This window comes from Phyllopteryx taeniolatus, chromosome 10 (genome assembly GCF_024500385.1).
Source record: "Phyllopteryx taeniolatus isolate TA_2022b chromosome 10, UOR_Ptae_1.2, whole genome shotgun sequence".
Taxonomy (NCBI): Eukaryota; Metazoa; Chordata; class Actinopteri; order Syngnathiformes; family Syngnathidae; genus Phyllopteryx; species Phyllopteryx taeniolatus.
Window position 1 is genome coordinate 21,135,649 of NC_084511.1, and position 24,494 is coordinate 21,160,142.

The 24,494-nt window shown below is 39.9% G+C and overlaps 1 protein-coding gene across 4 annotated transcripts in view; it reads left to right on the forward strand.

Moving 5' to 3' along the window:
- Positions 1 to 276: 276 nt before the first annotated feature.
- Positions 277 to 24,494, forward strand: part of si:zfos-2326c3.2 (TRAF2 and NCK-interacting protein kinase) — a 60,844-nt gene continuing 36,626 nt past the window's right edge. For all 4 annotated transcript variants that reach the window (XM_061787287.1, XM_061787288.1, XM_061787289.1 and 1 more), the window contains exons 1-9: positions 277 to 436; positions 1,758 to 1,823; positions 15,545 to 15,601; positions 18,995 to 19,120; positions 19,225 to 19,335; positions 20,864 to 20,954; positions 21,088 to 21,218; positions 23,327 to 23,381; positions 23,484 to 23,562. In XM_061787287.1, the coding sequence (XP_061643271.1) occupies positions 380 to 436; positions 1,758 to 1,823; positions 15,545 to 15,601; positions 18,995 to 19,120; positions 19,225 to 19,335; positions 20,864 to 20,954; positions 21,088 to 21,218; positions 23,327 to 23,381; positions 23,484 to 23,562 (773 nt within the window). In that variant the 5' untranslated portion in view covers positions 277 to 379. The remainder of the gene's footprint in view (positions 437 to 1,757; positions 1,824 to 15,544; positions 15,602 to 18,994; positions 19,121 to 19,224; positions 19,336 to 20,863; positions 20,955 to 21,087; positions 21,219 to 23,326; positions 23,382 to 23,483; positions 23,563 to 24,494) is intronic.

Consider the following 24,494-nt stretch of genomic DNA (forward strand, 5'->3'; position numbering starts at 1 on the left):
TGACATCAGGCAGGCGGATTTCACAATTATGGTCCCAGAAGAAAGGCTTCAGTGAGGGACTAAAGAGTGAGACATTTGAAAGATGAACGTTATTGAAACCAAATATGCATGACGGTGTTCCGAAATCTGAGAGACACGTGACACAAGTACTCGAAAATGTGATAATCACTGCCAAAGTGACAGTGCGCCCTGCGCTTGCATTTTATCGTGAAAGGTGCATCCGGAAGTGGTGTGACTGACCTGCTAACTTGATGCTTGTAGCAAAACTTGAGAATGGACTCAAGAGACAAGTCCGTTAGTTTGACGAAGAGAGAGAGAGAGCGACGTCGTCCATGACTTGACCACAGACATCAACGCCTTGACAACATTATTGGCAGCAATGTCGAGAGAAAACACCACTCGAAGTTTGGACAGCATAGACCTTGCTGCGCTGAGGGTAAGCTTTGACATAATTTCTCCACTTGTAAATAAGCATTTATGCAAACACTAAAAGTGAAGTTGTGGGTGCCGTGGAAATGTTCACCGCAGTGTTAATGTTATCGCTGTCATTGTCAACATTCTTTGAGTAGCCTACTGTATACAGTCACGTTGTATCTCATGTTTGGCAATTGTTACATATGTGTCAATTTGTTGAATACTCAAAGCTGTCACTATACGTCTGGCGTGACTCGTTTACAGTATTTACACGCAGCATTTTTCCTGGGAAACTTTGGAAAGTCTGAGGGCTTGACATACAAACGCGCCACACGAAGGCATTTTTTGTGTGTGTACATCGACAGAAACGATTAACAACACGAAATTGTTTTAACCTGTTGTCATAGTTGAAAATGTATTTTGTTATGCCTTCTTTAAAAAAAAAAAAAACAACAAAAAAAAACAGCCATGTTGATTTGAAACGAAGAAAACCTCAGTGGCCAAGTGTAGAGCATGTAAGTGATAATGTCATCCAGATTTGCAATTCCACATCCTCAGTCACCCTCGGGAACAACTGCATTGTGCAATATGAGCCACAACTATGGACTACAGTATACAGTTTGTTCTACCACAACTGCATTTTTAGGATGCCACTTTTTAATAGACTTTACACCGATTTTATCGGGCTGATCGTTATCGGACGATATTTAGCATTTTATGATGATCGGCTTTAATGTCATAATTCGCCGATCCGATCAATACCGTCATTGACGTCTGACACAGACAACACGTAATGCCCGGATCAGACTACAAGACAAATTTGCTCTTTCACAATTGCACTATGTCAGACTACTACGATAAAATCTTGTATTCCGATACCACCGCATCCTGTTTTTTACGATCATTGGCCTTTATCTTGTCAACTCAAATGCGACCGGTTACACTCGTTACCGTGCCGATGACAAGAAGAGTGGAGCGCGCCAACTTTGTATTATAAGGAAAATGGGGGAAAACGTGTGTTGGTGGTCACCGGTACTCAGGACAGGAGAGGACATTCGTTTAAGGCTTGCTTAGAGGAACAAAGATTATTTATTGTAAATATAATTTTTTTAGCAATTAAGTACACAAGTATATACAGTAAATGAACAGGTCATTTAAATAGACAGATTCCTCAATCTGGGATCGTGATCGGTTATCGTTTTTTTAAACTCGGTGATCGGCCCCAAAAATCCTGATCGTGTAAAGCCTACTTTTTAATGTGCATACTGTTTTACTTGATATTTGCCACAGTATATCGATGAAATCGTCTTATCTGTTCTTTTTCTTAACCCAATATTTTGTAGGACCCTGCAGGTATATTTGAGCTGGTGGAGGTGGTTGGCAATGGAACATATGGTCAAGTGTACAAGGTGAGTTCCATATTACTCCAGTTTTGTCCTGAGTGAGTTGAAAGGTCACATTAATGCTCTTCTGCAACAGGACCGACAACTATGTACATTTAATATTTAAAAATATGTTAAAACAAGTTTTTCATTGTGAATTAACTTCAGTCAAGTACAGTATACATTCTGGAAATAAATAAATAAAATGTTTCCATAGAAAAGAATGGGAATTGAATTAATCCATTCTAGGGACAAACCGATTTTTATCAAAATGAAATGGGTACTCCCCCATGATGGGTGACGAATGGGATGTACTTTTAATTCTTCTTCTTTTATATTATTATTATTATGATTGCCAACTTGTTGACTTAGCCATTGTGTACTGAGCAGCCAGGAAATATATGGATGTCATATGCACGATGGCTCTTCAAACAACAGATTTTTGTGTGATTTCAGTGCTGTATACTTACCCCAAATTTTGGTTTAGCTCCGATTTTAAAAAAAATAGGATAATTCAATTTCCACACAATGTTGTGGAGAAGAGGGGCATGGGCCAGGCTAATAAAGGTGGTGAATGAATATAGGGCTGCAGCTGTTGAATATTATAAGAATCGATCAGTTTACCGATTATCGATTATTTAATCAAACCATCAGATAAAAATGGATTTTCACTATTAAATAACAATAGTACAAATAATACAATAATAATAATAATACAAAGTACAATAATAGCAATACAAAATATGCATGTGAAGTGCAGGTATTATTTTTGTCCGCTTTGAGTCGCCATCCTCACCGTCTACACTGTAGCATCTGCGACTTTAAATTTGTCTGACTTTAAAAGGCGGGGCCTAGCCTGGTGAGTGAGGTGTGCATAAGCAAATTAGAGTGTCGTTGCTTGTTGTTAGCTAATGTTATGTAATGTCTGCGCCTTGATTCCTTGGACGTCGGTTGTGGCTTTTGCAGCTTGTGTATAAATTAGTTTATTATGTTTATATTGTTACCATTTGTTCAATAAAGTGATTGACTGTGCCTGATGGCTCTATCCATCTGTGACCACTTGTGGGGGCATTACAATATGTTGTAACTAGCGGTGGTAGGCTATATTAAATTAGGTAACATTGATACCTAGTGTTGGCGATGGGTAGACGTCGTGATGTAGTACAGGGTGTTATTTTAGTTCTGCTTTGCAATAGACACATTGCACTTTATCTTCCTTTGTAAGTGTGAAGTGATGTCAAACTTCAAACATTCTCCGTCTTTTACATACTGACAATGTGTCACACAGTTTCCTCTTGGCTTGCTGCTATTGCGCCAACTTATTTCTTTATGGAGTGATGTGTGAGTCTCTAGTAACATTAGTCCATGTCATTGTCCACTTTTTTTTTAATCGAATTATTTGGGTTATTCGATTATTCTTATCAGCCCGAATGTAACCACTGCGACAAACATTTGCAGTTTGGTTGAATAAATACACATACAGTATGTGTGATAATCTCTTTGTTTCTATACTTGAAAGGTGGCAGTAAGTTAGTTCTTGAAAGTTTCCTGTTTGATTTAAAAAAAACATCTCATGATCCAACTGCCTCAGCATGGACACACAACTGTTAACACAATAACCATTTCACTTCAAGCAAAACTTATTTTAGCTACAAGGAAAGAGACATAGAAAATACACAAAGACCGACAGACGCCAGCATCATTGGTATTTTAAAAGTCCTGGGTTTGGTTCACTTCCTTTTTGCAGTATCTGTTTGTGCATGCATGTATTAGTGTGGTGGCTTGTGGTCACAGCCATATTTAGCTCAGTGCTGTTGGTTGAGGGTGTAAATCACATCATTTATTTCAACTACATGACCTACATCAGGGATCTACTATTAAAAATTGGTGGGGTCGGGTTGTAGTAGATATCTCAGGGAAAAAGTCCGGACCTCAAAGTTTTTAAATATGCGTAGGTGACCTGTCAACCAATTTCAAAATGTAAAATTTCACTCTCATTTTCACATTTGTAGTTTTGCAATTATGGGAATGGGAAAAAATTCCACCTACAAAGCTTCAACAAAATGTGTGTGTGTGTGTGTGTGTATATATATATATATATATATATATACTGCGATTGACTGGCGACCAGTTCAGGGTGTACCCCGCCTCTCACTCGAAGATAGCTGGGATATGCTCCAGCACACCCGCGACCCTAGTGGGGATAAGCGGTACAGAAAATGGATGGATGGATATTATGTATGTATGTATGAACGTATGTGTGTGTATATACGTGTGTGTGTGTGTGTGTGTGTGTGTGTGTGTGTGTGTGTGTGTATATATATATATATATATATATATATATATATATATATATATATATATATATATACATATACATATGTATAGTATGTACATATAGGTCTATGCCAAGATATTCTGTGGCCATATTTTGTGCTTTCGTGTTATTTAATTGCAGTTGTTAATCCTCAATTTCTTATTTAGGTCATCTGAAAGGTACTTTAGTGTACCTTTGATTAAAACTATGGTATACATGTTTTCATAAGTTCTTTTTTAACAATAGAGTTTCTTTATTGTTGTTAAATCATATAAAAGTGGATAGCGACTTAACGACAATGCGGGTCTCAAGGAGCCAACAGTTGAGAACCACTGAGCCTGAGTAGGCTAATGACTTGAGAGGGATTTTGGTTTAGCTGTATTGCTTTACAGTTGGTATGAATTGACATTGATGTTGAAAGTTAAAGAATGATTACGTCCATGAATCCTTACATGTGTGAGTGTGGTGTGAATTTGAGTGACTTTAAGAATGAGATTGATTGTGACTCAAGAGTGCCACTTCATTTTCTGAAAAAAGGAAATGTGGCAAGAAAAGCAGGGAGGTTTGTGTATATGCACACACAGGTTTCTCTTACACAAGGGTAGAAAAGTACATATTTTATCTTATGACACAAATTCATTGATTTCCTAATCTGTAAAAACAGGATGTGGAAGCATGGCCCCAGGATTATGTGACTCAGGAACAAAATCTTGTTACCCTTGCCCAAAGATATGTGAAATACTTTGTTTCTGCTTCCCATCATATGAATGGAAGCATTTGCGTGTATAAAATGCCAGCACACTCCTATTAATTAGCATGCATGTTTATATCTAAAGTGACAGACTGTTCTGGTATGTCCAATTGAGAAGACACTGCTTATGTTGAAGTCTTCGCTGGAATGTTCTATAATACTAAATGTGATGCCTTGTTGTGTTGTATTCACGCTTTATTTGTACCAGATGCCCCTGGCACAGTGTAACCGTATTTAAACATCGTGGTGTCATCTCATTTCTATGTAGTGTAAAACTAAATCAATCAGTCACACAAACTATGGTTGTCGGCGCTGTTATAATGGGATAATTACACACTTTCACTGTAGTTTTGTATTTTTGATTCACGGCAAAATTTTTTCAAGCACTTGTCTATGTTTTTTTAATAGACATAATCAAAATACAGAGATTGGTGATGTGTGCCTATCCAAACAGACTCACATTCATAGGGTATCACTGGGCATATCCGCCCTGCCTGTTTACGCTGTAGTCACTCTGACAGATATCTGATCCCTGTCGGATATTCATCCATTTAGATGAAGCCTGATTCTGATATGTGGATATTAGAGCCAATGGAAATGTATTTATTTATTTATTTTTGTCTTCACACTTGAATAACGCATATCCGCATAGACAGTGTAATTCTGCCCCATGGGAGCAAAGAATCACAGTTGTGTCACTTGAACCATGCAGTGCCAAAAAGTCACCCTTTTTTTGTCATGATTTTCTTTGAAACAAGAAAGTTTTTTCGCTTTTATTTTTAATTTTTTGCTCTCCAAGGGTTTGTCCTTAAAAACAGACCTTTTGGAAAACAGGTGAAGGCAGCATTTTACAGTGATGTCATTTAAAATGTGCATCATTGATCTCATCACATATTTAAGCTTCATTTATCTATAGAGCATGTCTAAAGACATTATCACCTTTCATGTACTGATTTAATCTCAGACGTGAGTGCAAATTATAAAACAAACAGGCCATTTTGCTACTTAGTGCCTTTGCTGATAACACTAATACTTACAGTGCTGTCATGGTCAATACCTGACTTGCCTTGAATACATTAATGACTGGACTACCTTTGAATACATGATACAATCATAACATTTGGTACATGTACCCTTGAAATCTCATGCTTTTGAAAAATACCTATGCAAAATTCCAAGGTGGCGCCCCAAAATATGTCCGCCTAAAAATTGGGTTTTCCCCTTTATAACTCCAAATGCTTTGATTTTTGCATGTTTTTATCTATTATGGCTCTTGAGATACAGCATATAGGTATTTTTACAACGTTGGGAGAGAAAATAAAATTGTACAATTGATTGTTGTTAGTAGACTTTACACCGATTTTATCGGGCTGATTGGTATCGGCCGATATTTAGCATTTTATGATGATCGGCTGATCGGCTTTAATGTCATAATTCGCCGTTCCAATCAATGACGTCATTGATCGGCTCCACAAAAGACATTTACTTCGCGTCGCCATCGGGCACAGTATATTTGAATCCAAAAGTTAGTTTATTTTTAGCCTTGTCGAGCGTCTTTTGACCTAGTATTGGAAATATCTGACGGCAAATAAAGTTATTAAAAAAACAAACATGCAAAAAACGTCAGCGGTGTGGAACAGACAACACGTCTGAGACAGACAACACGTAATGCAGACTACAAGACAAATTTGCTCTTCCACGATTGCACTATGTCAGACTACTGCAATAAAATCTTGTATTCCGATACCACCGCATCGCGTTTTTTATGATCACTGGGCTTTATCTTGTCAACTCAAATGCGACTGGATACACTCGTTACCGTCCCGACAACAACAAGAGTGGAGCGCGCCGACTTTGTATTATAAGGACAAAATGGGGAAAAATGTGTGTTGGTGGTCACCAGTGCTCAGGACAGGAGAGGACGTTCATTTAAGGCTTGCTTGAGGTATGTTACCGTACTTTGAATACGATATGGCTCACAAGCAGGCAACAAAACGTTATGTAGCCTAGAAAGCTACTGGCACCACGAACAGTTGGACGTAAACATGCCGCCGTTCTGTCAAATCATGCTCTCAAGTTTCGGTGTGGGTGAAGTAATTTAATTAAAAATAAAGTAATTTAATTACAGTAAGTTAGCACCCATTATTTCTGTCATGTAATGTTGGTTTGACCTGACTGATTAGAATACACGATCTGACCTTTATGGTGCCAAGGAACATATTTTACAATTAAAAACATCTCACGGAACACCAACAAACAAAAAGTGGATACATTAATTACTGTATGCACTTCCTGCCATCTAATAGAAGACCATTTATCATTTGTTCTGTCTGTCACTATGCCTCACTGGCATAAATAGATGAACAAAGCTACATTATTTATTGTAAATATAATTGTTTTGAACAATTAAGTACACAAGTATGTACAGTAAATGAACAGGTCGTTTAAATAGACACATTCCCCCATCTTGTGATCGGCTCCGTGATCGGTTATCGTTTTTTTCAACTCGCTGATCGGTCCCAAAAATCCTGATGGTGTAAAGCCTAGTTGTTAGGTAAGGATGGGCCGGTATCAGATTTTAATGGTAGGACAAACTAAAATATCGAGGTATCAGAGTATTGCAATGACAGTTCCAAAACGTCTCTGTGTCTTATGTGTATTTTATTTATAATCTAAATGTAAACTATTTGGTACATCAAATGTGTACCATCTTAAGTTAAAATAAAAATGTTAAAATCTATAAACTCTACCTTTTGAGTTTTTATAGTGCCTGTCAGAAGACCCAAGGACACTTCTTACCTCTTACCGGATTTCCTGTCTAAGACACTGACCTCGTTCCCCTGTGATCTAATTATTCAGTTTCTTTTTCATTTCTGTTTTAACACATTCACACAAGGCATGCACCCCATCCCCTGGAAGATGCATTATGTTCAACAGTAATAATCACATGGTAGAACTATTGGACAAATAGGAGAAAGATCCTTTTTCAAAAGTGTGATCGTCTTCTTAGATAAATGTTGCTTAACAGAAATACTGTAAATGGAATTCTATTTCAGGGTATTATTGATGACCTGCTTGTTTTGACTTTATTTTTAACAAGCACAAAACACAGGACAAATTCTAACCAATCTAACATTGTATCACCTTAAGGTAGATTGTGCCTGTTCATCTCACTCATCGTCGAGTCATCATTTTGTAGTCTCAACGCATGCCTGCAAATGCACATACACACACAGGGCGTTTCCCTGTTTGTAAAAGGAACTTCCCTTCCATGCAAGTCACTTATGTTCTGTGAGAGAAAGAGAGAGACTGTGTGTGTGTGTGTGTGTGTGTGTGTGTGTGTGTGTGTGTGTGTGTGTGTGCATGCGTGTGCATGTGCATGTGTGTGACTCCACCACTGTTGCACCCCTTTGCTGGTTTGAGCTAAAATTGAAAACATAACTATGATCTACAAAAATTGTTTGGCCATCTGTTTTTTACACTGATCACTAATGATTGACACTCACATAGATATGCGTGTGAAGCAAGAACATGTGCGTTTAGCATTTTTTTTCGGTCAAGGGTCACTCGTACTAAGTCCTCCTCATCATGCTGCCGCCACAGCTGATGTGTTTGACATCATTGTGAAACACCATGGACGTACAAAGCCAGGCTGTCCTATAATGCAATCCTTGAACATGAATCATTTACACTTCCTTAAATCTTTCTAGTTTCAAAAGCTCAACTTCCTCTCTTTTGCGGTCGAACCGTAAAAGGAGGCTGTAGGGGACATCTTCCAACTAAGTTCTGTCTCGGATTGTAAGGTGTGACAAAAGAAATAAAGACTAAACGGAGTCATGGGAAAGAGCAAGGCTGGATAAAGGAAGGAAGACAGAGGTGAAAGGTAGAAAGTCTGAGCACAGGGGAGGAAGGAAGCGGTAGAGAGAGCGATGAAAACTAAAGAAGAGAAAAAAACGGCTAATGACCCGAGTGTGTTGCTGACAGGGTGTCACAATGTTACTTGTTTAACATGTTTGACACTGACGTCCAACATTCATAGGCAGTAACCAACTCTCTCAATACTTTTTCTTAAAGGAGACATTTTATTTCAGACATTATTATTTTTTACAATGTAAAACACTTACGTTCCCAGGTGTCTTTATAAAAGGTCTGACATTATTCTTTCAAAATACTCAAAGGATCAAGAATCACACTGCACTTAATGTCCACTTGGCACATTCTGGTTTAAATCACTTAGTTTTGAGGGATCAGTTCTGTGTCAGGCAAATGGAGAGTATGGATTTCATTACTACGATGACCAGGAGCAGAGCTCGGGTTTAGCAATGTAAGCGTTGCAAACTTAACAACGGTGTTGCTATATTTAGTGAATATTCCAACCCCTCTCCCGGCTGTTTTTCAAAAAAAGTGACTAGCAACAAATCAAGTGACTTTTTGTGGACTAAAAACTCTAAAACTAAAACTCCCTCCAGAGCAGGAGGTGTTCTCCCTGCTACCTCCAGGCTTGCGGAAACCCGCCACTGACTGGGCTTCAAGTGTATTTGTCAAATTTGACATTTTTTTTAAGTATATTTAATTAAGTAGAGTAAATGCCACTATTTTAATAAATGCTGTAGATACCATTTAATCATAAATTGGCAACTGTTCCAGCGTGTCAACATTTGTCAAGGGTGACCCTAATGAAATAAACGGTACAGAAAATGGACGGAGGCACTACCTTTTTGATGCTGTTTCGTAGTGAGACTTAAATCAAACACCAACACCAATCAAATGGTACAATAATGGGTTGAGCTAGAAACACACGGCGCATCTGACATTTGTATGTGTTGTGGTAGAAGGGATGCATCCAGTCTCTCTCGAGGTTTGCTTGCAATCAACAATGACTTCTTGTTATTATGAGACATGCATACCACCCAATTGTACATGCATGAGAATGGAGCTACTGTACATGAGAAAAGAATAACTGTATTTCATTTCACAATTATATAACCTGTTGTTTGTTATTTAGAATCCAGAAAAAGAAAAGATTGAGGCAGACGTGTACAGTTTCACACAGAAAGTAGCAAAGGTTGAAGTGGGAAGGGTTTGTCACTTTTGTCCATTTGCTGTCTGTGTTGTAAATTTCTCAACTGTATCTAATTAAAATATGTATGAATATATTATTGTAACCTTTTCACTGGCACAATATTTATAGGGTACTCTCACACGATGTGTGTGCGTTTGTGCCAGGGACAGCATTTGTGTTTCGCTATGTTTTTGTGTATGTCCGATTCCTCTAGTATTTCCACAAATGTAGAACATAAGTCTGTGTGAAATGTATTGGACCGTGTCAGAAAGGGCTTGGGCTTTGCACTCATTAATTCTGGCTGAGAACTGTGTGTGTGTGTGTGTGTGTGTCTGGGCGTCAATTATACATGCTGTTAATAAGAAGAACATTTCATATTTATAACTTGTGTCAATTATACATGCTGTTAATAAGAAGAACATTTCATATTTATAACTTGTGGTGGCAACACTGTTCACAGACACCATTGAGACAGGAGAGACAGGAAGGCCATTTCCTTATTTATCACAGTCATGCTCATATGCCAGAATTCTGTGCAATTATGGATATAATGTCAAGGATAGAATGAATAAGGGTTAGTAGGCCTGACAGTAGCTTTCACTTAAATTTTATAAATACATGGTGTTCCGTTAGAGGAATATCAACTAGCTGTCATAGTGTTTCTCAAACGGCTACCAGTTCAGCAAATTGTCACTAAACTACCATTGAGCCTGTGTAAAATTATCCTGTGCTATATTTCACATATACAGTACATGCAATTGTCATATACATTTTATGAATAAGTTATGCAGAAATGTAAGGAATTCCAAAGGGTTCACATAATCCACCCCACCTTATGTTGTGTTCTAAATTGTCACCAGTTAAGAATTGACTGTCTAGAACGCAAATTGATAAAAGTTGAGATCACTTTTCTTCACAATACAATAATTTGTAGTAATTTGTAAATGGCTCTGTATCCATATTTGTATTCCAGCATATTTCTTTCTGAATCTCTTTCTTATGCTTGTGTATTTGTTAAAGTGACTCCAGTGGTATTTGTCATGCCGTCTGCTCTATTTCAAGCATTCTCACTTGCTTTCGGCCTTGTCTCAGTTTCAAGTCTTTGAAGTCTTGTCTAGTTACTATAGGCTATTATCGTGTCAGCTTCCTGACACATGACAACACTTTCAATTTTCCCCTCTTCACCTGACTGCATTTTACACCTCGTCTTTGTCTCTGTCACACTCTCTAATCCTCATGGCCCTCTTTTGTCCAATCTTATTATAATTCTCACAGGGGAATTAAAATGTGAAGACATAACTGTAACCAAACGAAAATTCCATTTATTTGATGAAAAGATGCGTTATAACTTTTCTTTGTGTGACTAAAGGAGTTGTCACATACCATTTCTTTGCTGACTCAAATCAAAAACACTCATCGCAAGCTAGGTTGACTGCTCTGCTCTCGATCAAGCTAGGGTGACTGCTCTGCCTCTTACCTCTCATTACAATTTCATCTTCTCTGAATATTGTGTCTGGATCCTGTCAAGGTTCTTTGTCTTATTTTTGCAGGGATAATTTTTCCAAGTCAAAACAGGGACTTGCATTTTTTTCTGCAGTTTTACCAACCCTGCTTTAAATATTATGAGATGGAATTGGAGACGTCACCTTGAGCCGTCACCTTATTGTGGTGGAGGGGTTTGTGTGTCCCAATGATCCTAGGAGCTAAGTTGTCCGGGGCTTTATGGCAAACAGGTCCTAGGTGAGGGACCAGACAAAGCACGGCTCAAAGACCCCTTATGATGACGACAAAAAATGGACTCAGGTTTCTCTTGCCCGGACGTGGGTCACCGGGGCCCCCCTCTGGAGCCAGGCCTGGAGGTGGGGCTCGAAGGCGAGCGCCTCGTGGTCGGGCCTGCACCCATGAGGCCCGGCCGGGCACAGCCCGATAGGGTAACGTGTCCCCCCCTTCCCATGGGCTCACCACCTGTGGGAGGGGCCATAGGGGTTGGGTGCAGTGCGAGCTGGGCGGTGGCCGAAGGCGGGGACCTTGGCGATCCGATCACCGGCTACAGAAGCTGGCTCTAGGGACGTGGAATGTCACCTCTCTGGCAGGGAAGGAGCCCGAGCTGGTGTGTGAGGTCAAGAAGTTCCGACTCGATATAGTCGGACTCGCCTCCATGCACAGCTTTGGCTCTGGTACCAGTCCTCTCGAAAGGGGTTGTACTCTCTTCCACTCTGGAGTTGCCCACGGTGAGAGGTGCCGAGCAGGTGTGGGTATACTTATTGCTCCCCGGCTCGGCGCCTGTACGTTGGGTTTCACCCCGGTGGACGAGAGGGTAGCCTCCCTCCGCTTATGGGTGGGGGGACGGGTCCTGACTGTTGTTTGTGCCTATGCACCAAACAGCAGTTCAGAGTACACAACCTTTTTGGAGTCCTTGGAGGGGGTGCTGGAGAGCGCTCCCGCTGGTGACTCCATCGTTCTGCTGAGGGACTTCAATGCTCACGTGGGCAATGACAGTGAGACCTGGAAGGGCGTGATTGGGAGGAACGGCCCCCCCGATCAGAACCCGAGCGGTGTTCTGTTATTGGACTTCTGTGCTCATCACAGATTGTCCATAACGAACACCATGTTCAAGCATAAGGGTGTACACACGTACACTTGGCACCAGGACACCCGAGGTCGCAGTTTGATGATGGACTTTGTGATCGTGTCATCGGACTTGCGGCCGCATGTCTTGGACACTCGGGTGAAGAGAGGGGCAGAGCTGTCAACTGATCACCACCTGGTGGTGAGTTGGCTCCGATGGTGGGGGAAGATGCCGGTCCGACGTGGCAGGCCCAAACATATTGTGAGGGTCTGCTGGGAACGTCTGTCGGAATCCCCTGTCAGAAGGAGTTTCAACTCCTACCTCCGACAGAACTTTGCTCATGTTCCGGGTGAGGAGGTGTGCTCCAACTACAGGGGGATCACACTCCTCAGCCTCCCTGGTAAGGTCTATTCAGGGGTGCTGGAGAGGAGGGTCCGTCGGGAAGTTGAATCTCAGATTCAGGAGGAGGAGTGTGGTTTTTTGTCCTGGCCGTGGAACAGTGGACCAGCTCTACACCCTTGGCAGGGTCCTCGAGGGTGCATGGGAGTTCGCCCAAACAGTCTATATATGTGTTTTGTGGACTTGGAGAAGGCGTTCGACCGTGTCCCTCGGGGGTTCTGTGGGGGGTGCTTCAAGAGTATGAGGTACCGAACCCCCTGATACAGGCTGTTCGGTCCATGCACGACCAGAGTCAGAGTTTGGTCCGCATATCCAGGAGTAAGCCGGACTCGTTTCCGGTGAGGGTGGACTCCGCCAAGGCTGCCCTTTTTCACCGATTCTGTTCATAACTTTTATGGACAGAAATTCTACGCGCAGCCGAGGCGTAGAGGGGGTCCGGTTTGGTGGCCTCAGTATTGCATGTCTGCTTTTTGCAGATGATGTGGTTCTGTTGGCTTCATCAAGCCGTGACCTCCAACTCTCACTGGAGCAGTTTGTAGTTGAGTGTGAAGCGGCTGGGATGAGAATCAGCACCTCCAAATCTGAGGCCATCGTCCTCAGTCGGAAAAGGGTGGCGTGCCCTCTCCAGGTAGGGGATGAGATCCTGCCCCAAGTGAGGGTGAGAAGCTCGGTCATCCGGGATGATCTCAGAGTAGAGCCGCTGCTCCTCCACATCGAGAGGAGCCAGATGAGGTGGCTGGGGCATCTGATTCGAATGCCTCCCTGGTGAGGTGTTCCGGGGACGTCCCACAGGGAGGAGACCCCGGGGACGACCCAGGACACGCTGGAGAGACTACATCCTTCGGCTGGCCTGGGAACGCCTCTGGATCCCCCTGGAAAAGCTGGATGAAGTGGCTACGGAGAGGGAAGTCTGGGCGTCCCTGCTGAAGCTACAGCCCCCGCGACCCGACCTTGGATAAGCGGTAGAAAATGGATGGATGGATGAATTGGAGACTTGGAGTAACTAAATGATCCATTGTAATATGATGTTAAGCTTTTTATGACTGGGGGATAAGACATTCAAAAGCATCATGCCAAGGTTGGAGCAACCTGGCTTTTGAAGAAATTGGGAAATTATTCTGGTTTCATTCACATTCATATCTGACTAATCATTAATACACCTTTCAGGAGAGTTATGCTTCCCCTGTGGAGTTGTTGTCGAGACAACATCCCCAATTACGCCAATCATATATTACAACTTCTACAATGGGATATGTTGCCAGCTAAACAGACTATTGCCTAGTGGTGCTCTGATTGATCGGTCACCGATCATGAGCGGCCGTTTTCCGTAGAAAAGGCATGATGGGCGCTCGTTTATCAATGTGTTTCATTGCCGATCCCAAAAAACAATCACCCGCGCCTTGTATTTTGCAGCCTGCAGAGAATGTGAGCTGTGTGGTGCCGGGCTGGGCAATTAAATCAAATTTTAGTGTGCTTTGAGCTGTTTATTGACACCCCAGTTTGAGTTTACTGTAAAACTAAGCGCACAAAAATAACAATTACCCTCATTTTATATTTAAATACAAGAAGACATCGTTTTAGAAATTGCCATCCTAATGCTAACAGTCAATGGAAAACCCTATTGACGGGCTAGCTAATATTAGCAATTGACACAGGAGGGATTTACTGTACCTTCAAATAACAAATTTTCACACACAAATGCCATAGTAACACTTACAGACGGGTAATAAAACAAGTCATGGACAAAAAAATTTTTGTAATCTTTGAAAAACAAATTCATTAAAGTTATGTCCTTTTGTTATGTTTCTTCTTATATATATATTTTTTTTTTTTTTGCTTACATTAAAGGAGTAGCTCCATGCAAGCACCACACCACACTGACCCTATAAAAGGCCAAGGCACACACAGCAGGAACAGCAGATAACAGTCATTGACTGTATAAAAAGACACAAGCTTTGTTTATTTTCCTCACTGTGACATAAAATCAGACTAAACTTTTCATGTTTTAGGTCAAGTAGGATTACCAAAATTATTTCTATTTTCTAAATGCCAGAATAATGAGAGGATTTTTTTCAACAAATATAATAGACAATACAGTCATGGCTAAAATCATTGGCACATTTTTTTAACCATAACTATTTTTGTTTATTGTTTTTTATTTATATTATATAAATATATTATATTACTTGTTAGGTAATTTATTTTCTGATTGTTCTTTTAAGTTCTGTACATTTAAAGATGAGTTTTGGTAGCTAAATAAATTCTGAGTTTAGGAAAAAAAAAAGAATAATTATATTTATTAATCGTGATTTAAATATCAGTCAAAATAATCGTGATTATTGTTTTTCCATAATCGCCCAGCCCTAGTTTAGCATCCCCTCCCCATTTCACACTGCCCAGGCATGTAGCAGCTGCAAAGCAAACCCCAGCACTCGCCCTAAATAAATAAAATAATTTACAGCTAATCCATATGATCGGTATCGGCAGTGATCGGCAGATCTCACTCATGGATGATCGGTTTCAGAATCGGCAGCATAAAACTCTGTTCGGAGCACCCCTACTATTCCCCATAGTTGATGATTTTGTTCATAATACATTGTATTACTTAAAATATGCTCATGCTAAAGTCATTCTTCATGTTTCCTAACAGGGTCGTCATGTCAAAACAGGCCAAATGGCAGCTATCAAAGTCATGGAAGTCACAGAGGTAAAGTCACATTTCGTGTTTATTCATTTTAATTTAAAAAAGTAGACAGCAAATAATCTCTGCAAATAGATTTTTCCATATGCAAGTATTTAATGGGTGGCACAGTGAATGAGTGGTTTGCACAGGTTGGGGTTTTAAATCCGGGCTCTGACCTTCCTGCGTGTTTTCCCTCTGCTTGTGTGGCTTTTCTGTTGGTACTTTGGTTTCCTCCCACATTTAAAAACATGCATATTCAGTTCGTTGAAAGTTCTAAATCATTGAAAGCTCAAGTAATCTGTCATAGTAACTTCTTCCTACTACTGTTCAACACATACAATGGTATCTAATCTAATGCTTTCCTCTATTTGGTTTTGTTTCTTGTTTACTTTTATTTTGTATTGTTTTATTTTAATTTATAACAAAAAAAAAACCCAGTAACTACAGCAGTAACTGAGCGTGCCTTCTTGTGCTGTGTGACGACATACTGTATTCTCACACCACTACACAAACTGATTTATTGTACGCCGTTCGCAACCTCGAAATGTCGGTATCGTTGTACACCAAGCACCCCCTGTATTTTTTTTTTTACTACAGTGGAACCTTGATCTAACGGACCAATAGGGGGAGTGGCTGTTCGTTAAATTTTTCGTGGTGTAAAATGCCAGTACAGTGCAAAATTACTGTTTTGGACTTTTTCCGTGGCCTAAAAATACCCCAATATTTGTAAATAAATATAGAAAAAACTTTAAAATGTTTGAAAATGTTTAAAGTTTATCCAAACTTAGCTCGCTGGTGGATGGGAAGGGTGATTTTAAGTTAACTAGACACTAATTTATGTCAGTTAAATTCGAAGTCCGTTAAATCAGGGTCCGTTAAATTGAGGTTCCACTGTACTTGCCTCCGTCCCACCTTTGGGTCCCGACCCACTAGTTGAGAATCACTGGGTTAAGAGATTGTTAGAGGGTGATGTTCATCATCATCTCTGTTACCTATATTTTTCTAAAATGTCTTGATCTTCCTTATCATTTTCCATCTCATTGGAGCATATATAATACTTTGGCCTTTGTGCCATCCAAAGCTTCAATACAAAGCAAGGATAAAGAAAAATATTTGTGTGGCAACATTTGTGTTTTTATATTCAGAGCCCTCAATTATATCTGAATCTGTGATGTACTTAATATGAATTTTTTTTTATTTTTAGGATTTCATACCGATGGAGTACATAGTTTGGGTGTGAATTCTGTAAATCTCTGAATTGCAGTCATTATACAACCTAGCCCTAACCTAGGCTTATACGGGAGCTCCGTGCACGTGTAGTGGATCAGAAGTATTTCATTAATAAATATGTGAACAGCAGACATCAAACCCTCTGAATCATTATACAAAGCAATTAATGGAAGGCATTATTATTATTATTGCGGCACGGTGGGCGACTGATTAGCGCGTCTGCCTCACAGTTCTGAGGACCGGGGTTCAATCCCCGGCCCCGCCTGTGTGGAGTTTGCATGGTCTCCCCGTGCCTGCGTGGGTTTTCTCCGGGCACTCCGGTTTCCTCCCACATCCCAAAAACATGCATGATAGGTTAATTGACGACCTGAGGTGTGAATGTGAGTGCGACTGGTTGTTTGTTTGTATGTGCCCTGCGATTGCCTGGCAAGCAGTTCAGGCTGTACCCCGCCTCCTGCACGATGATAGCTGGGATAGGCTCCAGCACGCCCGCGACCCTAATGGGGAGAAGCGGCTCAGAAAATGGATGGATGGATGAATTATTATTATTATCATCATTATATTTTTAAATCATCGCACTGGCCGACACATAAGTCTCCCGCGGTTATCACCAGCTTATATTGATTCAATCACATAACGTTATTTAATCACGTTGCCTCTTATCACATCAGTCGAGAGGAGTGAGACTGTTTCAGTCACACACGGATCGCTGCCTCCTCTTCCGCATATAAATACGTCTCCATGCAAAACTATTTTAAAGGGAATGAAAGAGCCAGCTTCGACTGGACAGGATTGAAGTTGGCTGTGAACATGCCCAGACCAGTGCAGACATTCCATTGTTAACTGCGCTGGGGGTACACTGGTCCAGAGAGTTGCGCTAAGGGCAGTGCTGTATTTGTGCTAGTCACAAAAATAGAACCCTTAGTCATGTTCATAGGCTAAAACAAAGTCTAAAATAAGCCACAATAGGCAATAGGCATAGTGGACACTGTCAAACCTCTACATTTTTGCTGTTATTGTTTTGTGTGAAGCACAGCCATATCTGAGTCCAAAAGGCATGGCTGTACTCATCAGCATACCTTTGTCTCAACACACACTCAAAAACAAACACACACACACTGCAGACTCAAGCAGGATGCATTGTGTTTGAGATAGGGGTGAAAGTTTAACTTCTACCTTGTCTTTTTCACTCCACTGTTCCTGGGGAGATTTTAAAGGATGTCAGTGCCTGATACAAGCACCCAGTTGTTTCCTGCTTTCTAGTTAACATCCACATCCAGCTTCTTCACCTCTTTTCCCCACCTATCCCTCTTTCTTCCTCAGTCAAGCTTGAATGTTGGACTTTGTTAACATTATCATTGGGATTTAGTGAATAAAAACAATGACCTCTGTGCCGCCTTTCTGACCAACTGAATAATCTTGACTGTGAGCTGTTGAGTCAGTGTTTGAGAACTGTGTGACCCTTGTATGCAGGTCAGATTGAATTTCAGTCATATAACATATGGAAGTTTTTAAGTTTGCATGGGTGTATTTTATGAACCTGTACTATTAAAGATACACTTTATGAACTAAAGTATTAAGATTGTCTCTGGGCCAGACCCATTACTCCCATTTACTCTTTAATCATCTTATAAAGACATGTTCTAAAATGTTGTGCTTTAAACTTTTATGGGAAAGGTTTTCTGTTAAACGGTGACCCAGGTCCAAAAAGGCATGCTTGTATGTCTTTGGATGAGTTTGGTGCGGAAGAATTTGTCTTCCCTGACTTCAAGCATGTTTGGTATTATGAGATTGTAGCAATTGTAAACCATTATGTTCTTCTGGAAGAATGGACAAAAATGTCCCAGACACACTTTTATCTAATTAATATATTTGTGAAACACATCACAAGTTGGTTTTTAAAAGAAACTCTACATTTATAAAGCTCGAATGGATCTTGATTGTATTTGTCGCAACTGTTCATACTTGCTGTATAACAAAAATAACCTTGACCCTTTGAAGTCCTTTTGTTTTGAACCAGATTACAAATTTATCAGATAAAATTTGCCTGCCATTCCTCAAATTTCTTTACTTGAGATAAAAGTAGGCCATATGCCAGTGTCAAATCCTTAGAAACAAATTAGGATCTTTACATTGTGTTTACAAATGTTAAGATCCCAAATTTTAGTGCTCTGTTTATTTTTATAGGAGGAAGAAGAGGAAATAAAGCTGGAGATCAACATGTTAAAGAGTTACTCCCACCATAGAAACATCGCTACTTATTATGGAGCTTTTGTTAAGAAAAGTCCTGCTGGACAGGACCACCAGCTCTGGGTTTGTTCCTTTACAATGTTGTAGATATTCTTATTTATAAATGACTCAATTTTACCAGTTGCGTCTGTATTCTAATACTTAATTTTTCCCACGTGTGATGGCAGCTGGTGATGGAGTACTGTGGAGCCGGCTCGGTAACAGACTTGGTAAAAAAAACAAAGGGTAACTGTCTGAAAGAGGACTGGATTGCTTACATCTGCCGAGAGGTGCTCAGGGTAAAGTTACACAAACAGACAAGAGCTACAAACACGTAACTTTACATGTGATTGGCATCCAAATCTTTAGAGGTTTGTTGTGGGTCTGATTTTAATATAATGTACATTGTGACTGCTCAGTGAGACCAATCTTCACGTCAGAGTGAGTTATTCACTACTGTATAAGATGTACTGTATGTTGTCTAGATCCATCACATCTAACTGGACATGTCCTATAATTCACTATAAAGATCAAAGATCAGCTGGGGTAAACTCCGGCTTCCCCGTCACACTGAACTGTGTTGAAAAGATGGATGGATGAATGGATGGATGGATTGACTACAATTATATGTTACATTGTCTTTCTGGACATTTATACTTCTATGTTGTCAAACAAAATGGTTGCTCATATTCCACAAACATTCTATATGATAATTTTCTCATAGACAAGAAGATTCTGGTTAATGCATCATAACACAATTACTACGGTAATCTATCCCAATGACCTCAAATCATATTAGGCTGTTTGGAATTGTCAAATATCAACGGATGTGATTTATTTATTTTATTTTTTTTTAGCACCGCCTTCCCCGAGCACTTTAAGGCCACTTATCCCTTTCAGCATTGCAGAAACAGATTTTGTGATCCACCAATCAATTTCATCTGTTTTCAGACAGCCGTTGCACTTTTAATCTCATTGCAATGCTCGTGTGCCTCAGTAAATGAGGTGTACATCACTGTTTGCGAATACATTCTCTTACAGATAAACTAATCACCACGTCTACAACTGCTTGTCGAGTTGTTACAGTAAAGGGATATTTAAAGTCCTGATGAAACTTTACTCTTTACATTTGTATGTGGAATGAAAAAAAAATCATAGTTGGGACTGTTGCGGAAGCATCACAGAGCGACTGAATTGACACTGATGCTTCTTGATGTCCAGGGAACAACAACCCTCTCATTTTTTCCAACTGTGACGTCAACAGTTTGAGGGATTTATTTATTGTTTTTTTTCAATGTTATGGTTATCATCATAAGAGATCACAAGGGCCTGAGAACCACTTTCTCAATAAAACTAGGAGGATTCTGAGGAGTTATATGCATGAAGGAGAAAGAGCTCTGGAATGTTGCCAGTGGGATAGATAGATATATATATATATATATATTTTTTTTTTTTTCTGCTGTCATCAGCTGTGTTGTCTTCTCATTGTTTTAACATCATAAGACACAAAACACACAGCATTGCACGGTGAAGTCATTGTCAGAATTAGGACTCGTTTCCTCTATTTAACACCCTTTGAAGAAGTGAGAGTATGCGCACTTACACACACACACACACACGTGCGCGCACTTGAAAATTGTGCCATTCATTAGTATCCTGTTCTACTGCACTCCACCACTTAAACTAATAGTCGCTGGTATTTGTTCCTGAAGGGGAAAAGCATCTCAACAAGCTTGAAATACTGTTACCCTATTCAGTGAATGTTTATGACCTCATTTGTCATCTGACTGTGTGCATCTGTGTTTTTTGTGCATGTTTGTCCTCCAGGGTCTTTCCCATCTCCATTCCCATCATGTGATTCACAGGGACATTAAGGGACAGAATGTTTTGCTTACAGAGAATGCTGAAGTAAAACTTGGTATGACACATAGACACATGCATTGTGGAATCTTGAGCACATGCAGAGCGCTTCAGGCACAACAATACACAGCCGTACATTTGTGCAATGATCACATAGTACCTTATTGTGTGTTGTGTAATGTGTGTTTTAGTGGATTTTGGGGTTTCCGCACAGTTGGACAAGACGATTGGTCGAAGAAACACCTTCATCGGTACTCCCTATTGGATGGCTCCAGAGGTTATTGCCTGTGATGAGAATCCAGAAGCCACATATGATTACAGGGTATGAAAAAGCATGTTTCTGAACAATACAAAACAAAATATCTCCAATTTAAAAAAACAGAATTATTGTAAACCATTTAAAATAACCTCTATATATATATTATACAAGAAACAGAATGTTTATACCTCAGCATATAGATTTTTCCATATGCATGTAATGAGGCGGCATGGTGAGCGAGTGGTTTTTACATCTGCCTCACAGGTCTGAGGTTGGGGGTTCGAATCCGGGCTCCAGCCTAGCTGTGTGGAGGTTTGCATGTTCTCCCCGTACTTGCATGGGTTTTTTTTCCCATTACTCTGGTTTCTTCCCACATTACACAAACATGCTTCTTAGATTAATTGAAGACTTTAATTTATCCTCAGTTGTGAAGCTGATTGTGAATGGTTGGCTGTCTGTATATGTGCCATGTGATTGGCTGGCAACCAGTCCGAGTTTACCCTGCTTCTCGACCAGTCAGCTGAAATTGTGAGGATAAGTGGTATTAAAAAAATGGATGGATGGTACTGTATCAACTATAGTGATCTAGTGGTTAACAAGACTACCTCACAATCAAAGGCTCTGAGTTCAAATCTCTGCTGAGTCTGATCTTGACGTATGGAGTTTGCATATCAAATACTGTAGACTGGTTTCATCACACATTCCAGAAACATAAGTAAGGCTAATTGAAGAATCTAAATTGTCCAGTTGTCATGAACGGAACAGAGGATAGGACCCAAAAATGCACAACTCCAAAACAAATGGACAGTTTCAAAAAGAAAAAGGTTTAATCAACGAGCAGATGTCAGTACACAGGCAGGCAATCCAAAAAAGGCAACAGTATCCAAAAACGTGAGGCAAAAAGGCGAGGTCGATAATCGGAACAGGGTCTAGTCTTACTGTGGGTCTGTGACGTGGAAAAAAGGAATGCTGGAACGCGACGACAAGGTACAACGAACTGGCAACTAGAAAGAATGAGACACGAGGTTAAATGCAAGGGGTAATTAGGGTGAACGAGGCACGGGGGGGGGGGGGGGGGGGGGGGTAGATGCTCTCAGCAGCAGGTGTGTATGAGACAGTGGGAAGACAACAATCGGAACACACACCCATGACACCAGTGGTATAAATGTGAATGTAATTTTGTCTTCATTGTGCCCTGTGATTGGCTGGAGTCCAGATAGTACCCCTCCTCTCGCTTTATGTCATCTGGGATAGGCTCAGGGTAAGCCATAGAAAATGGATGGACGTCACAGATTGTCCTTAAATAAAAAATGCATGATTAACATGAAGTAATTAAAATGTTAATAATTAAAAGTATTAGTATATTGGGTTTTGTACTTCTTTATAAGTCTGTTTACGTACAATAGTGTGAAGCTGCACAATTAATCAAATTTTAATTGAGTCCGCGATTTTGACTGCCATGATGAAATGAGCTTGATCATCGGCGATTTTTTTTGTTTTTGATTGTTTTTTAAACATTTAAAATGCAGACACTGCTGCATATGAAAAGTGCTTCATTTGCAGCAGTGCACGTAACCGAGTCAGTCAGCCACCAGAGCGCGAACGTAGGGTCAGCAAAAACGGCAAAAGTAAATTGAGAGGGAAATCACAACTGTCGAGTTCTTTGTAGTTTGTGACCGTGTATAAGTGACCAATCAGGCAGAACAATGGAGACTTACCCTCCCTTGACAATTCACTATATTGACGATGGAGATTTCCAAATGAAGCCAGTGCTCACAGCCTAATGCTATTGCGTTTTATGCATTGACTGGATTTGCTTCCATTAAGTTTCAGTTTGTGATTGCACTTTGTAATAGCACATTTATCCAGTTAGTCCTTGCTAAAGTAACATTTTTTGGGTACATTTATTTTACAATTATTATCATTTATTGTTATTTAAAGATTCACTTTGAACTCAAAACTGTTACATATTTGTTAAAACGTAATGCAATAAAAATAAAGATTTTTTTCCCAAACATGAAGAATAATTGTTATTAATAATCTTGATTACAAAACTGATCGAAATAATCGTGATTATTATTTTGGCCATATCATGCAGCCCTACAGTAGTGTAATGTGGTGAGTTCATCCTGTGCACCCAACTTAAACTTTTTTCCTTTCTTTCTTGTCAGAGTGACCTCTGGTCTTTAGGCATCACTGCTTTAGAGATGGCAGAAGGAGCCCCACGTAAGACACTTACTGCATTATTACTTTTTACAAGGTATTTCCCCAATTGAATGACATTTTTTTTCTCTCTCCCCCCTGAATTGTCCCCGAATGTGTGTGAAGCTTTGTGTGACATGCATCCAATGAGAGCTCTGTTTCTGATTCCACGCAACCCTCCGCCAAGACTTAAGTCCAAAAAATGGTGAGTTTGGACGCGCACACGCATGCACTCAGGCAAGCACGCATGCACACAATTCACATTTGGGCAAATTTTACAAATTTGAGAAAGCATAATTTATACTACAATAAGCATGAGTTTCATCTGCAACATAGTATCGAAAAGGATTACACTGGTCAACAACAAATATGTCAAAAATTTTTTTTTTAGCAGATTTAGGACAATTTTGATGTGCTGATTGTTTTTGTTTAAATGTACAGGTATTTTTGCTTTAGAGGTTCCAGGTTCCTGCCCTGAATTTTAAACAGTAATGATGTAACATTCAATTTGCAGGTACTTACTTCTATCAATGTGCACTATTCAATTTACAGTCAGCAAAGTTTGTAATATTTGATTAATAAACTGTTAACAACTTGGCATAGAATCCTGACCTGAACAAGAGAAACTGATGTCATTTTCGGATTCAGCAATGCAAAATTGTATAAAATCAGTTGAAAAAACATAGACAATTTACAAAAAAATTTTGTAAAAATTGTAAGCCAGTGTTACCAGTGTAAATTTGTAACTTGCTTCCCTCTCTTACGCCATCTCCTTCACTCCTTTGCATAATTAATATATGCCTCAAATTGAACTGGTGGATGAACCATGCTTTTTTTCATTCACTATTAATCTCATAAGAAACACAAGTTCGTAGGAAAACCTTCCGTAGCTCGAACAGTCTGGGCTACCCAGTTCTCTCCCTTCTCTGCAGCTCCAGGCGTACCAATGTTATTTCAGGGATCTTTCTCGGAAAGATTTTAGACAATGCACATCTCAAACGTTGCCAGCTTTAATTGACACATTGGAAACATTGCTTGAGCAAAAGACTATCAATCAAGGACTATCAATTGAACATTTTTAGAGGGATTTTTTTTTTGTAGGTGTTGATACTAATTACAGGTGAGTTTGAAATTCTC